The sequence below is a fragment of the Balaenoptera musculus genome, chromosome 16 (genome assembly GCF_009873245.2).
Source record: "Balaenoptera musculus isolate JJ_BM4_2016_0621 chromosome 16, mBalMus1.pri.v3, whole genome shotgun sequence".
Classification (NCBI taxonomy): domain Eukaryota; kingdom Metazoa; phylum Chordata; class Mammalia; order Artiodactyla; family Balaenopteridae; genus Balaenoptera; species Balaenoptera musculus.
In genome coordinates, this window is record NC_045800.1 from 61,499,977 (window position 1) to 61,512,670 (window position 12,694).

A 12,694-nucleotide genomic window follows, 5' to 3' on the forward strand; every position below is an offset into this window, starting at 1 on the left:
AGTGAAGTCAAAAAGAGAAAGACAAATACCATATGATGTCACTTATATGTGGAATCTAAAATATGACACAAATGAGCCTATCTACAAAACAGAACACAGACATAGAGAGCAGACTTGTGGTTGCCAAGGGGTAGGGGGCTGGGGGAGGGAAGGACTGGGAGTTTGGGATTAGCAGACGTAAACTATTAAATATAGGATGGATAAACAACAAAGTCCTACTGTATAGCATAGGGAACTATATTCAATATTCTGTAATAAACCATAATGGAAAAGAATATTAAAAAAAGAGAGTCTACATACAAGTGAGTCACTTTGCTGTACAGCAGAGATTGGCACAACATTGTAAATCAACTATACTTCAATTAAAAAAAATAAAAACCTATTACATGATGAGAAAAAAAATAAACATTGAGTATAAAAGTAAATATACCCTATGATATCTGGAAAATGCAGAGAAATAGGAAAAAATCACCTAATGTTCTCCTCTCCAGAGACAACTACATTTTGGTGAATTTCCTCTGCATATTTTCTTGCATAGTTATGATCACATTATAATGTTAATTTTTTTTGAATTTTATTTTATTTTTTTATACAGCAGGTTCTTATTAGTCATCCATTTTATACACATCAGTATATACATGTCAATCCCAATCTCCCAATTCATCACACCACCACCACCACCCCTGCCACTTTCCCCCCTTGGTGTCCATACATTTGTTCTCTACATCTGTGTCTCAGTTTCTGCCCTGCAAACCGGTTCATCTGTACCATTTTTCTAGGTTCCACATATATGCATTAATACGCGATATTTGTTTTTCTCTTTCTGACTCACTTCACTCTGTATGACAGTCTCTAGATTCATCCACGTCTCTACAAATGACCCAATTTCATTCCTTTTTATGGCTGAGTAATATTCCATTGTATATATGTACCACATCTTCTTTATCCATTTGTCTGTCTCTGGGCATTTAGGTTGCTTCCATGACCTGGCTATTGTAAATAGTGCTGCATTGAACACTGAGGTGCATGTGTCTCTTTGAATTATGGTTTTCTCAGGGTATATGCCCAGTAGTGGGATTGCTGGGTCATATGGTAATTCTATTTTTAGTTTTTTAAGGAACCTCCATACTGTTCTCCATAGTGGCTGTATCAATTTACATTCCCACCAACAGTGCAAGAGGGTTCCCTTTTCTCCACACCCTCTCCAGCATTTGTGGTTTGTAGATTTCCTGATGATGGCCATTTTAACTGGTGTGAGGTGATACCTTATTGTAGTTTTGATTTGCATTTCTCTAATAATTAGTGATGTTGAGCAGCTTTTCATGTGCTTCTCAGCCATCTGTATGTCTTCTTTGGAGAAATGTCTATTTAGGTCTTCTGCCCATTTTTTGATTGGGTTGTTTGTTCTTTTAATATTGAGCTGCATGAGCTGTTTATATATTTTGGAGATTAATCCTTTGTCTGTTGATTTGATTGCAAATATTTTTTCCCATTCTGAGGGTCATCTTTTCGTCTTGTTTGTAGTTTCCTTTGCTTTGCAAAAGCTTTTAAGTTTCATTAGGTCTCATTTGTTTATTTTTGTTTTTATTTCCATTACTCTAGGAGGTGGATCAAAAAAGATCTTGCTGTGGTTTATGTCAAAGAGTGTTCTTCCTATGTTTTCCTCTAAGAGTTTTATGGTGTACGGTCTTACATTTAGGTCTCTAATCCATTTTGAGTTTATTTTTGTGTATGGTGTTAGGGAGTATTCTAATTTCATTCTTTTACATGTAGCTGTCTATTTTTCCCAGCACCACTTATTGAAGAGACTGTCTTTTCTCCATTGTATATCCTTGCCTCCTTTGTCATAGATTAGTTGACCATAGGTTTGTGGGTTTATCTCTGGGCTTTCTATCCTGTTCCATTGATCTATGTTTCTGTTTTTGTGCCAGTACCATATTGTCTTGATTACTGTAGGTTTGTAGTATAGTTTGAAGTCAGGGAGTCTGATTCCTCCAGCTCTGTTTTTTTCCCTCAAGACTGCTTTGGCTATTTGGGGTCTTTTGTGTCTCCATACAAATTTTAGGATTTTTTGTTCTAGTTCTGTAAAAAATGCCATTGGTAATTTGATAGGGATTGCATTGAATCTGTAGATGGTTTTGGGTAGTACAGTTATTTTCACAGTATTGATTCTTCCAATCCAAGAACATGGTATATCTCTCCATCTGTTGGTATCATCTTTAATTTCTTTCAACAGTGTCTTATAGTTTTCTGCATACAGGTCTTTTGTCTCCCTAGGTAGGTTTATTCCTAGGTATTTTATTCTTTTTGTTGCAACAGTAAATGGGAGTTTTTCCTTAATTTCTCTTTCAGATTTTTCATCATTAGTGTATAGGAATGCAAGAGATTTCTGTGCATTAATTTTGTATCCTGCAACTTTACCAAATTCATTGATTAGCTCTAGTAGTTTTCTGGTGGCATCTTTAGGATTCTCTATGTATAGTATCATGTCATCTGCAAACAGTGACAGTTTTACTTCTTTTCCAATTTGTATTCCTTTTATTTTTTTTTTCTCTGATTGTTGTGGCTAGGACTTCCAAAACTATGTTGAATAATAGTGGCGAGAGTGGACATCCCTGTCTTGTTCTTGATCCTAGAAGAAATGCTTTTGGTTTTTCACCATTGAGAATGATATTTGCTGTGGGTTTGTTGTATATGGCCTTTATTATGTTGAGGTAGGTTCCCTCTATGCCCACTTTCTGGAGAGTTTTTATCATAAATGGGTGTTGAATTTTGTCAGAAGCTTTTTCTGCATCTATTGAGATGATCATATGGTTTTTCTTCTTCAATTTGTTAATATGCTGTATCGCATTGATTGATTTGTGTATATTGAAGAATCCTTGCATCCCTGGGATAAATCCCACTTGATCATGGTGTAGGATCCTTTTAAGGTGTTGTTGGATTCCGTTTGCTAGTATTTTGTTGAGGATTTTTGCATCTATATTCATCAGTGATATTGGTCTGTAATTTTCTTTTTTTGTAGTGTCTTTGTCTGGTTTTGGTATCAGGGTGATGGTGGCCTCATAGAATGAGTTTGGGAGTGTTCCTCCCTCTGCAATTTTTTGGAAGAGTTTGAAAGGATGGGTGTTAGCTCTTCTCTAAATGTTTGATAGAATTCACCTGTGAAGCCATCTGGTCCTGGACTTTTGTTTGTTGGAAGATTTTTTATCACAGTTTCAATTTCATTACTTGTGATTGGTCTGTTCATATTTTCTATTTCTTCCTAGTTCAGTCTTGAAAGGTTATACCTTTCTAAGAATTTGTCCATTTCTTCCAGGTTGTCCATTTTATTGGCATAGGGTTGCTTGTAGTAGTCTCTTAGGATGCTTTGTATTTCTGCGGTGTCTGTTGTAACTTCTCCTTTTTCATTTCTAATTTTATTGATTTGAGACCTATCCCTCTTTTTCTTGATGAGTGTGGCTAATGGTTTATCAATTTTGTTTATCTTCTCAAAGAACCAGCTTTTAGTTTTATTGATCTGTGCTATTGTTTTCTTTGTTTCTATTTCATTTATTTCTGCTCTGATCTTTGTGATTTCTTTCCTTCTGCTAAGTTTGGGTTTTGTTTTTTCTTCTTTCTCTAGTTCCTTTACGTGTAAGGTTAGATTGTTTATATGAGATTTTTCTTGTTTCTTGAGATAGGCTTGTATAGCTATAAACTTCCCTCTTAGAACTGCTTTTGCTGCATCCCATAGGTTTTGGATTGTCGTGTTTTCATTATCATTTGTCTCTAGGTATTTTTTGATTTCCTCTTTGATTTCTTCAGTGATCTCTTGGTTATTTAGTAACATATTGTTTAGCCTCCATGTGTTTGTGTTTTTTACGTTTTTTTCCCTGTAATTGATTTCTAATCTCATAGTGTTGTGGTCAGAAAAGATGCTTGATATGACTTCAATTTTCTTAAATTTACTGAGGCTTGATTTGTGACTCAAGATGTGATCTATCCTGGAGAATGTTCCGTGCACACTTGAGAAGAAAGTGTAATCTGCTGTTTTTGGATGGAATGTCCTATAAATATCAATTAAATCTATCTGGTCTATTGTGTCATTTAAAGCTTGTATTTCCTTATTCATTTTCATTTTGGATGATCTGTCCATTGGTGTAAGTGAGGTGTTAAAGTCCCCCACTATTATTGTGTTACTGTCGATTTCCTCTTTTATAGCTGCTAGCAGTTGCCTTATGTATTGAGGTGCTCCTATGTTGGGTGCATATATATTTATAATTGTTATATCTTCTTCTTGGATTGATCCCTTGATCATTATGTAGTGTCCTTCCTTGTCTCTTGTAACATTCTTTATTTTAAAGTCTATTTTATCTGATATGAATATTGCTACTCCAGCTTTCTTTTGATTTCCATTTGCATGGAATATCTTTTTCCATCCCCTCACTTTCAGACTGAATGTGTCCCTAGGTCTGAAGTGGGTCTCTTGTAGACAGCATATATATGGGTCTTGTTTTTGTATCTATTCAGCAAGCCTGTGTCTTTTGGTTGGAGCATTTAATCCATTCACGTTTAAGATAATTATCGATATGTATGTTCCTATTACCATTTTCCTAATTGTTTTGGGTTTGTTTTTGTAGGTCCTTTTCTTCTCTTGTGATTCCCATTTAGAGAAGTTCCTTTAGCATTTGTTTTAGAGCTGGTTTGGTGGTGCTGAATTCTCTTAGCTTTTGCTTGTCTGTAAAGCTTTTGATTTCTCCATCAAATCTTAATGAGATCCTTGCCGGGTAGAGTAATCTTGGTTGTAGGTTCTTCCCTTTCATCACTTTAAGTATATCATGCCACTCCCTTCTGGCTTGTAGAGTTTCTGCTGAGAAATCAGCTGTTAACCTTATGGGAGTTCCCTTGTATGTTATTTGTCATTTTTCCCTTGCTGCTTTTAGTAATATTTCTTTGTCTTTAATTTTTGCCAGTTTGATTACTATGTGTCTCGGCATGTTTCTCCTTGGGTTTATCCTATATGGGACTCTCTGTACTTCCTGGACTTGGGTGGCTATTTCCTTTCCCATGTTAGGGAAGTTTTTGACTATAATCTCTTCAAATATTTTCTCGGGTCCTTTCTCTCTCTCCTCCTTCTGGGACCCCTATAATGCAAATGTTGTTGCATTTAATGTTGTCCCAGAGGTCTCCTAGGCTGTCTTCATTTCTTTTCATTCTTTTTTTAAATTCTGTTCCACAGCAGTGAATTCCATCATTCTATCTTCCAGGTCACTTATCCGTTCTTCTGCCTCAGTTATTCTGCTATTGGTATCTTCTAGTGTATGTTTCATTTCAGTTATTGTATTCTTCATCTCTGTTTGTTTGTTCTTTAATTCTTCTAGGTCTTTGTTAAACATTTCTTGCATCTTCTTGATCTTTGCCTCCATTCTTTTTCTGAGGTCCTGGATCATCTTCACTGGCATTATTCTGAATTCTTTTTCTGGAAGGTTGCCTATCTCCACTTCATTTAGTTGTTTTTCTGGGGTGTTATCTTGTTCCTTCATCTGGTACATAGCCCTCTGCCTTTTCATCTTGTCTGTCTTTCTGTGAATATGGTTTTTGTTCCACAGGCTGCAGGATTGTAGTTCTTCTTGCTTCTGCTGTCTGCCCTCTAATGTTAATTTTTTTCTTTTTCTTTTTTGGCTGCCTTGGGTCTTCATTGCTGCATGTGGGCTTCCTCTAGTTGTGGCGAGTGGGGCCTACTCTTCATTGTGGTGCGTGAGCTTCTCATTGCGGTGGCTTCTCTTGTTGTGGAGCACGGGCTCTGGGCGCGCGGGCTTCAGTAGTTGCAACAAGCGGGCCCTAGAGTGCGTGGGCTTCAGTAGTTGTGGCTTGCAGGCTCTAGAGCGCAGGCTCAGTAGTTGTGGCACACGGGCTTAGTTGTTCTGTGGCATGTGGGATCTTCCCAGCCCAGGGATCGAACCCTGTGTCCCCTGTATTGGCAGGTGGATTCTCAACCAGTGGATCACCAGGGAAGTCCCTCTTTGTTTTGATTAGTATTTATTTATAAGTTTCTGTCAGAGTGTAGTAGAAACAATCTCATTCAATACAGATTCCAGCAGGGTTGTATGATGTTTATTTTTTTCAGGAGTTCATTTTTTTACAGCAAAATTGTGAGGATGGTACAGAGATGTCCCATGTACTCCCTGCCCCAACACATGCATAGTCCCTCACCAGAATGGCATATTTGTTAAAATTGATGAATCTACATTGACATGTCATAATTGCCCAAAGTCCATAGTTTAACATTACCCTTTTACTCTCGGTGTTCTATGAATTTGAACTAATGTATAATGACACATATTCATGATTATGATATTGTAGAATATTTTCACTGCCCTAAAATTCCTGTATGCTCCGTCTGTTTATCCGCCCTCCTTCCATCAACCACTGATCTTTTTACTCTCTTCATAGTTTTATTTCTTCCAGAGTGTCATATAGTTGGAATCATGCAGTATATAGTAGCCTTTTCAGATTGACTTCTTTCACTTAGTAATACACATTTGTTTCCTCCATGTTTTTTTTTTAATGGTTTGATAGCTCATTTCTTTTTAGCATTGAATAATATTCTGTTGTCTAGATGTATCACAGTGTATCCATTCACCTACTAAAGGAAATCTTGGTTGCTTCCAAGTTTTGGCTATTATAAATAAAGCTGCTATAAATATACATGTGCAGGTTTTTGTGGGGACATAAATTTTCAGCTCCATTGGGTAAATACTAAGGAGCATGATTGCTGGATCATATCATAAGAGTATGTTTAATTTTTTAAGAAACTGTCAAACTGTCTTCCAAAGCGGCTGTACCATTTTGCAATCCCACCAGCAATGAATGAGAGTTGATGTTAATTTTTAAATCTTGTTTTTCATTTAAATTTACAAGTAAGGAATATGTTCACTTTAAGTTTCTTGACATATAACAGTATCATTAGATATTTTAAATTAAGTTGTTAAATTTGTTTAGTTGTTCATTTGATAGGCAAAAACTGGCCATCTTATTTCAATTTTTTGTGTCATTGAATACCAATGAGTGAGTTTTTGTTTTTGTTTTTTGGCGGTTTAGTTAACTATAGTTCCTCTTTCGTGGCTTTCTGGGTTCTTAATCCACTTATCTACTAACATCTTAGTAGTTTTCTTACTGATTTGTAGGAGTTCCTTAAATGAGCTCTGTTTTCTTTAGTTTCCTAGTTTGTAGTTTAGTTTTTTAAAAACATACATAAACCTAAATTATTTTGTGTATATAATTCCATCTGGCTTTTGATAGGTTGTCTTATCATTTTTAAGTGTAAAAATTCTACTCTCCTTTCAGAGATCCAATAACTTTTCCTTTTGTTGTTGTTTTTTGTTGATTATAACTCTTTATTCCATCTAGAATAAAGCAGTTTTCAAGCTGCTTTTTTGTAATTTCTGTAGGCTAATGGTTCTTGATTCATTGTGAGGTTTAAGGATGATAAAAGATGACAGAAACTTTAGGGACAAAATATATTTTAGCAATGAAAAAAATGATAAGCTCTTATCTGACAAATGTAAAGTTTCTCATCAGAGTTAAACGTTTAGACAACATTTCTGATTAGCCTTCTGTTAGTACAGCAAAAGCATTTGTATTTGCTGGAAATAACATTGATTTATGAAGAAATTATGGCAGAAATCTGTTTAAACAGTGAGAAAATTCTAGACTGTTCAGACAGCCCAGGATTTTGAAAAAGTCATGTGCTTTGGCAGGAACCCAGGAGAGGAAGTGTCTGCATCTGCTGCACGCTAGAAGCCTTCCCAAAGAGTTACTGTAAAATAACCAAGAGAACAGTGTATTTCACTGCTTTGTGGTTCTGGAAGTAACTGGAAGTTTGCAGACTTGAGGGAGGAGACTTAGGAGTACTTCCAGGATGTCAGTGTCAGTTTCTGTGGTGATCTATTTTTATTGATTCAAGTTAAGGGAAAGTGTTTTGTGTGTGTATGTGTGTAATAGGGGGTTTTCCAATGTGGACTTGAACCTGTTGCTTTAGGAGAAGTCACTTGGGAAGAGTCAGAGGTGCCTGTACAAAAGAGGAATAGGGTGACAAGTCAGAATAACCAATGGGTGTCTGTTATTGGGGCAAATGGTACTGCAGTTGTAATTTATTTTCCTGTAAGGTAATAAGGGAGAAGGACTTAAAGTCCATGTATGTTGTGGAGAAGGAGCAAGAGAAGAGTGCTAACAGGGCCTTTGGGAAAGCAGGGTAAAAATCTTTCTGCTGGTTAGTTGATAATCTGCATCTGCCATGAAGAATCCATTCCAGAAAAGACAGCACTACGGGGGACAAAGCAAAAAAGACAGAAGGACTTTGCTGCCAGGTTTTAGAAAAAAATGCCACAGCTTTGTACTGGGCTAAGGATTTTTTACATAGAACACAGTAGATAAGAGAAAAAGCTCAGCATTGGGCCCTTTGAGAGAAATTGCTAGCTTAAATCGACAGGGTTGGTTGGTATTTTTTTTTTAAATTCTGTACAACTTTTAAAAAATAAAACAGCTTTATTGTGATATAATTCATATACCACACTGTTAACCCATGTTCATGCTTGCATAGTTTTTAGTACTTTCACAGTGTTCTTCACCAGTTGATCACCACGGTATATTTTAGAACGTTTTCATCACCCCAAAATCTGCAACTTTTAATTGAACTTATTTTAAAATTTAAAGCCATTGTAGGGAAAAGATGGAACAAGTTAGGAATTTAGAGGATTAATCAGAAAGCTCTGAAACCATTTTTCCCTTTAAGCATATTCTAACATTTTAGTTTATTTTACATTTATTTATTTATTTATTTATTTTTGGTTGAGTTGGGTCTTTGTTGCTGTGTGCTGGCTTTCTGTAGTTGTGGCGAGCGGAGGCTACTCTTCGTTGCAGTGCGTGGGCTCCTCACTAAGGTGGCTTCTCTTGTTGTGGATCACGGGCTCTAGGCACGTGAGCTTCAGTAGCTGTGGCTCTTGGGCTCTAGAGCACAGGCTCAGTAGTTGTGGTGCATGGGCTTAGTTGCTCTGCGGCATGCGGGATCTTCCCGGACCAGGGCTCGAACCCATGTCCCCTGCATTGGCAGGCGGATTCTTAACCACTGCGCCACCAGGGAAGTCCTCCTTTTTTAAAATAATGGCCATATTTCTCTTGTAGGTGTGCGATCCTGTAAAAGTAAGCCTCTGAAGATGATCTGGTGTATTTTAGTTGTAGGGTTTCTACTTCCCCAGTCTTTGGCTGATCCAGGCTTTTTTACTTCAATTGGTAAGTCTTAATTATTTTTTGTTGTTTTTGCATTTAAAAATTTCCATTTTTTAGTGTTTTTAGATCAGTAAAAAAAATACATTGTGTTCCCAGAGGCTGAAACATTACTTCAGTCCCTGCCCCTCTAAAAGTCTCTCTCGTTTTTAAATTCAATTTTTTTCTTTAAATTATTTTCTCTGATTACAAAAGGAATACATTTTCAGATTAGAAACTTATGAAAATTTAGAAGAGCATACCAAAGAAAATTCTCTGGTAATGAATCCACCCAGCAAATCATTTAATGTATATACTTAGTCTTTTATGTTTTCCTATATGCGTACTTCATATGTCTTAAAAGAGAAGTTTTCTGTCATCCTGTTAACCAGTTCTACCCTCACATGATTGTGGAGCTAAATAAAACACAAACAAGTATTATAGTTATGAACCTAATTTTGGGATGTAAAATGATGAGTTCTCTTTTCCCATTATGAATAACTAAATATGGATATTTGAATTGCAGTTGAGAAGTATACTTTTTGTTCGTGTGGTCTTTGTTTATTGAATAAAAATTTAGTTCTAAGTAGTCTCAAAACCACAAAAAGGTGAGGGGGGAGGTAGGGAAGAAGAAACATTGATCCTTGGAAAGTAAGGTTTTGAAATTAAAAAATAAATTTTTAGTTGAAAAGACAATTTGTCGATATGGTCCAAGCTTGCAGAATTAAGTAGCTTGAAAATTTGAATTGGAACACATGATTAGAAGAGTTTTTGGCTTTATTTTTATTTATCTGGTTTGAAAAAAAGGAAAAAAAGAAAAAAAAAATGATGCTCTCTCCAACATATCTGATTCATGCCAGGTAAGTCCTCTCAGAATGAAGCGTTCTCAATCATTCTTAAATTATTCTAAAAGACTTGTTTTGACCAGTATGGGTATTTGATTACTTTCTTCCCTTTTTCTCCTTCTAGGTCAGATGACTGATTTGATCCGTACTGAAAAAGATCTGGTGACTTCCCTGAAAGACTATATTAAGGCAGAAGAGGACAAATTAGAACAAATAAAAAAGTAAGCAAAGTGTTTTACTTATTATGACTCTGATTCCACCTTCATGTTTTCTTCATAGAGCTAAAACATTCTTTGAGTGAAAATGAAAGCCCTCTGTCTTAAAAAGCCAGTTGAAATGGCTAAAGTAGGAGCACAGAAAACAGAAGTTAGGCCCAGGCTAAGACTTCACTTGAAGAATATGGATTGAGATAAGAATATAAATGGGTATGGGTCATTGACTGACAATTTTTTTCAATGGTTGCTAATATCTTCTATCCTCTTCTAACCTCCCTAATCAAGCCACCTTCTGGAGCAATTTTCCGCTGCTATTTATCCTTCAGTCCTATGGTTCCATTCTAGAGATTACAGTGATAAGTATAGTATTATTTAATTGATATAGTTTTTCCTTAAATGCTTATTTATTTATTTAAATTTATTTATTTATTTATTTATTTATTTATTTATTTATTTATTTATGGCTGCGTTGGGTCTTTGTTGCTGTGTGCGGGCTTTCTCTTGTTGCGGTGAGTGGGAGCTACTGTTAGTTGTGTGCGTGGGCTTCTCATTGCAGTGGCTTCTCTTGTTGCAGAGCACAGGCTCTAGGCGTGCGGGCTTCAGTAGCTGTGGCACGTGGGCTCAGTAGTTGTGGCTTGCAGGCTCTAGAGCGCAGGCTCAGTAGTTGTGGTGCACGGGCTTAGTTGCTCCGTGGCATGTGGGAATCTTCCCAGACCAGGGCTCGAACCCATGTCCGCTGCATTGGCAGGCAGATTCTTAACCACTGCGCCACCAGGGAAGTCCCCTAATTTATTTTTAATTGACTCAGGTTCATATATAATTGACCTGAGAGTTCCAAGCCTTTGTTTAATGAGTAGCTAAGTATTCAGTTTTTTTGTTTTAAAATACAGTTTCTAGATACTGAATATAAAATTTTGCTGTAAGTTTGATTTAAATGAACATGTAACTGAAATTGGATTGGGCTGATTACTTTGTAATAATCAATTATTTGGCTTTAAGGACCTGTAGGGAAATGAATTTTTAGATTCTTACTAGAGGGATCCAATCACAACTTTTATTACTAAGATAGGTTGCGTTTACTGTAACCATTTGGGAGAAACAAAACTAAAACAAAAAGTCTTGTAGTTATATTTTGATTTTGCCAAGCTAGATCTTATCTGTAAGAGAATCTTGCTTTTTAAAAATCCTTTATAATTTTACTTTTAAAAGGATTTTAAGTATAGTTTTAACTCAAAACCCTCTAATCTTTTTTGAGTGCTTTACTAGTGTTCTTCCTCATTGAGTGTGTATATGCTTTATGTAGACTCCACTTATGTCTTACATTTTTAGATGGGCAGAGAAGTTAGATCAGTTAACCAGCGCAGCAACAAAAGATCCAGAAGGATTTGTTGGACACCCTGTAAATGCATTTAAGTTAATGAAACGTCTGAACACTGAGTGGAGTGAGTTGGAGAATCTGGTCCTTAAGGATATGTCGGATGGTAAGTCAGATGGTAAGACTAATGAGCCAAAAAAAAGTAGGACTTTTTTGCTACCACCTGTAGACATGCCAGAAGAAGTGATAAATTCAGTTCCCAGAACATCAGGTGTTCAGCCTTGTAACTGAATTATTGCTGAGATGTATTTGATTTGACTAGAGTTAATTTAGTCTACATCCTGAATTCTTGATTTAAAAAAAAAGATGAATAAAAACTGGAAGTAAAGAAAAATAAAACTGTATTGTTAAAATGTAATTTCTGCTCTTCATTTAACATGGTCCTTTTTGCTTTGAAATCTAAAAAAGTGAATCAATTATTTGGCATACAGCTTCATTTCTGAGGGTAATTGTTTTCATTTTAGGATTACCTTCAGATTTAAAAAATTTTATGGGTAAGTCTTTATCTTCTAATCAATTTTTAATGTACTGGCAGTGATACTAATAAGGAAAAATGTTAGCTGTGTTTTACATAGTACTTTGAAGCTTAGGATTCTTTTGTTTAACATAGACAATAAATTTAAAAATTGAGGCTGCAAACAGTAATAATGAATGTCTTTCTAATTGAAACAATAAAATTGTAGTTGGAGTATTGAGATATTTTAGATATTTCAGTAACAGACATGGAAAACTAAGGCCAGAGTTTAATGAAGTAGAGGTATTATGCTTTAGTACATAGTGTTTATTTGTTGAATGATTGAAGGTGGCAAAAAAAAAAAAAAGAGAGAACTGAGCCAACTGTGTAGATGAAGCACTGCAAGGGTGCTTTCAGGTATTTGTGAGCAGTAAACTAAACTATTACGCATAGGACAGGAAACCTTGAAAAGAAAAATTAAGGCAAGCACTTGTGAATACTTCTTTGAGATGAGAAGGAAATAGTACCTGTGATTATTTGTTGTCATATAACACCATGAGAA

General features: G+C 35.8%; 1 protein-coding gene across 2 annotated transcripts in view; it reads left to right on the forward strand.

Annotated features, from left to right (window-relative positions):
- P4HA1 (prolyl 4-hydroxylase subunit alpha 1) overlaps positions 1 to 12,694 on the forward strand; it is an 86,227-nt gene that overhangs the window by 16,887 nt on the left and 56,646 nt on the right. For both annotated transcript variants that reach the window (XM_036829762.1, XM_036829761.1), the window contains exons 2-4: positions 9,163 to 9,270; positions 10,213 to 10,309; positions 11,633 to 11,784. In XM_036829762.1, the coding sequence (XP_036685657.1) occupies positions 9,195 to 9,270; positions 10,213 to 10,309; positions 11,633 to 11,784 (325 nt within the window). In that variant the 5' untranslated portion in view covers positions 9,163 to 9,194. The remainder of the gene's footprint in view (positions 1 to 9,162; positions 9,271 to 10,212; positions 10,310 to 11,632; positions 11,785 to 12,694) is intronic.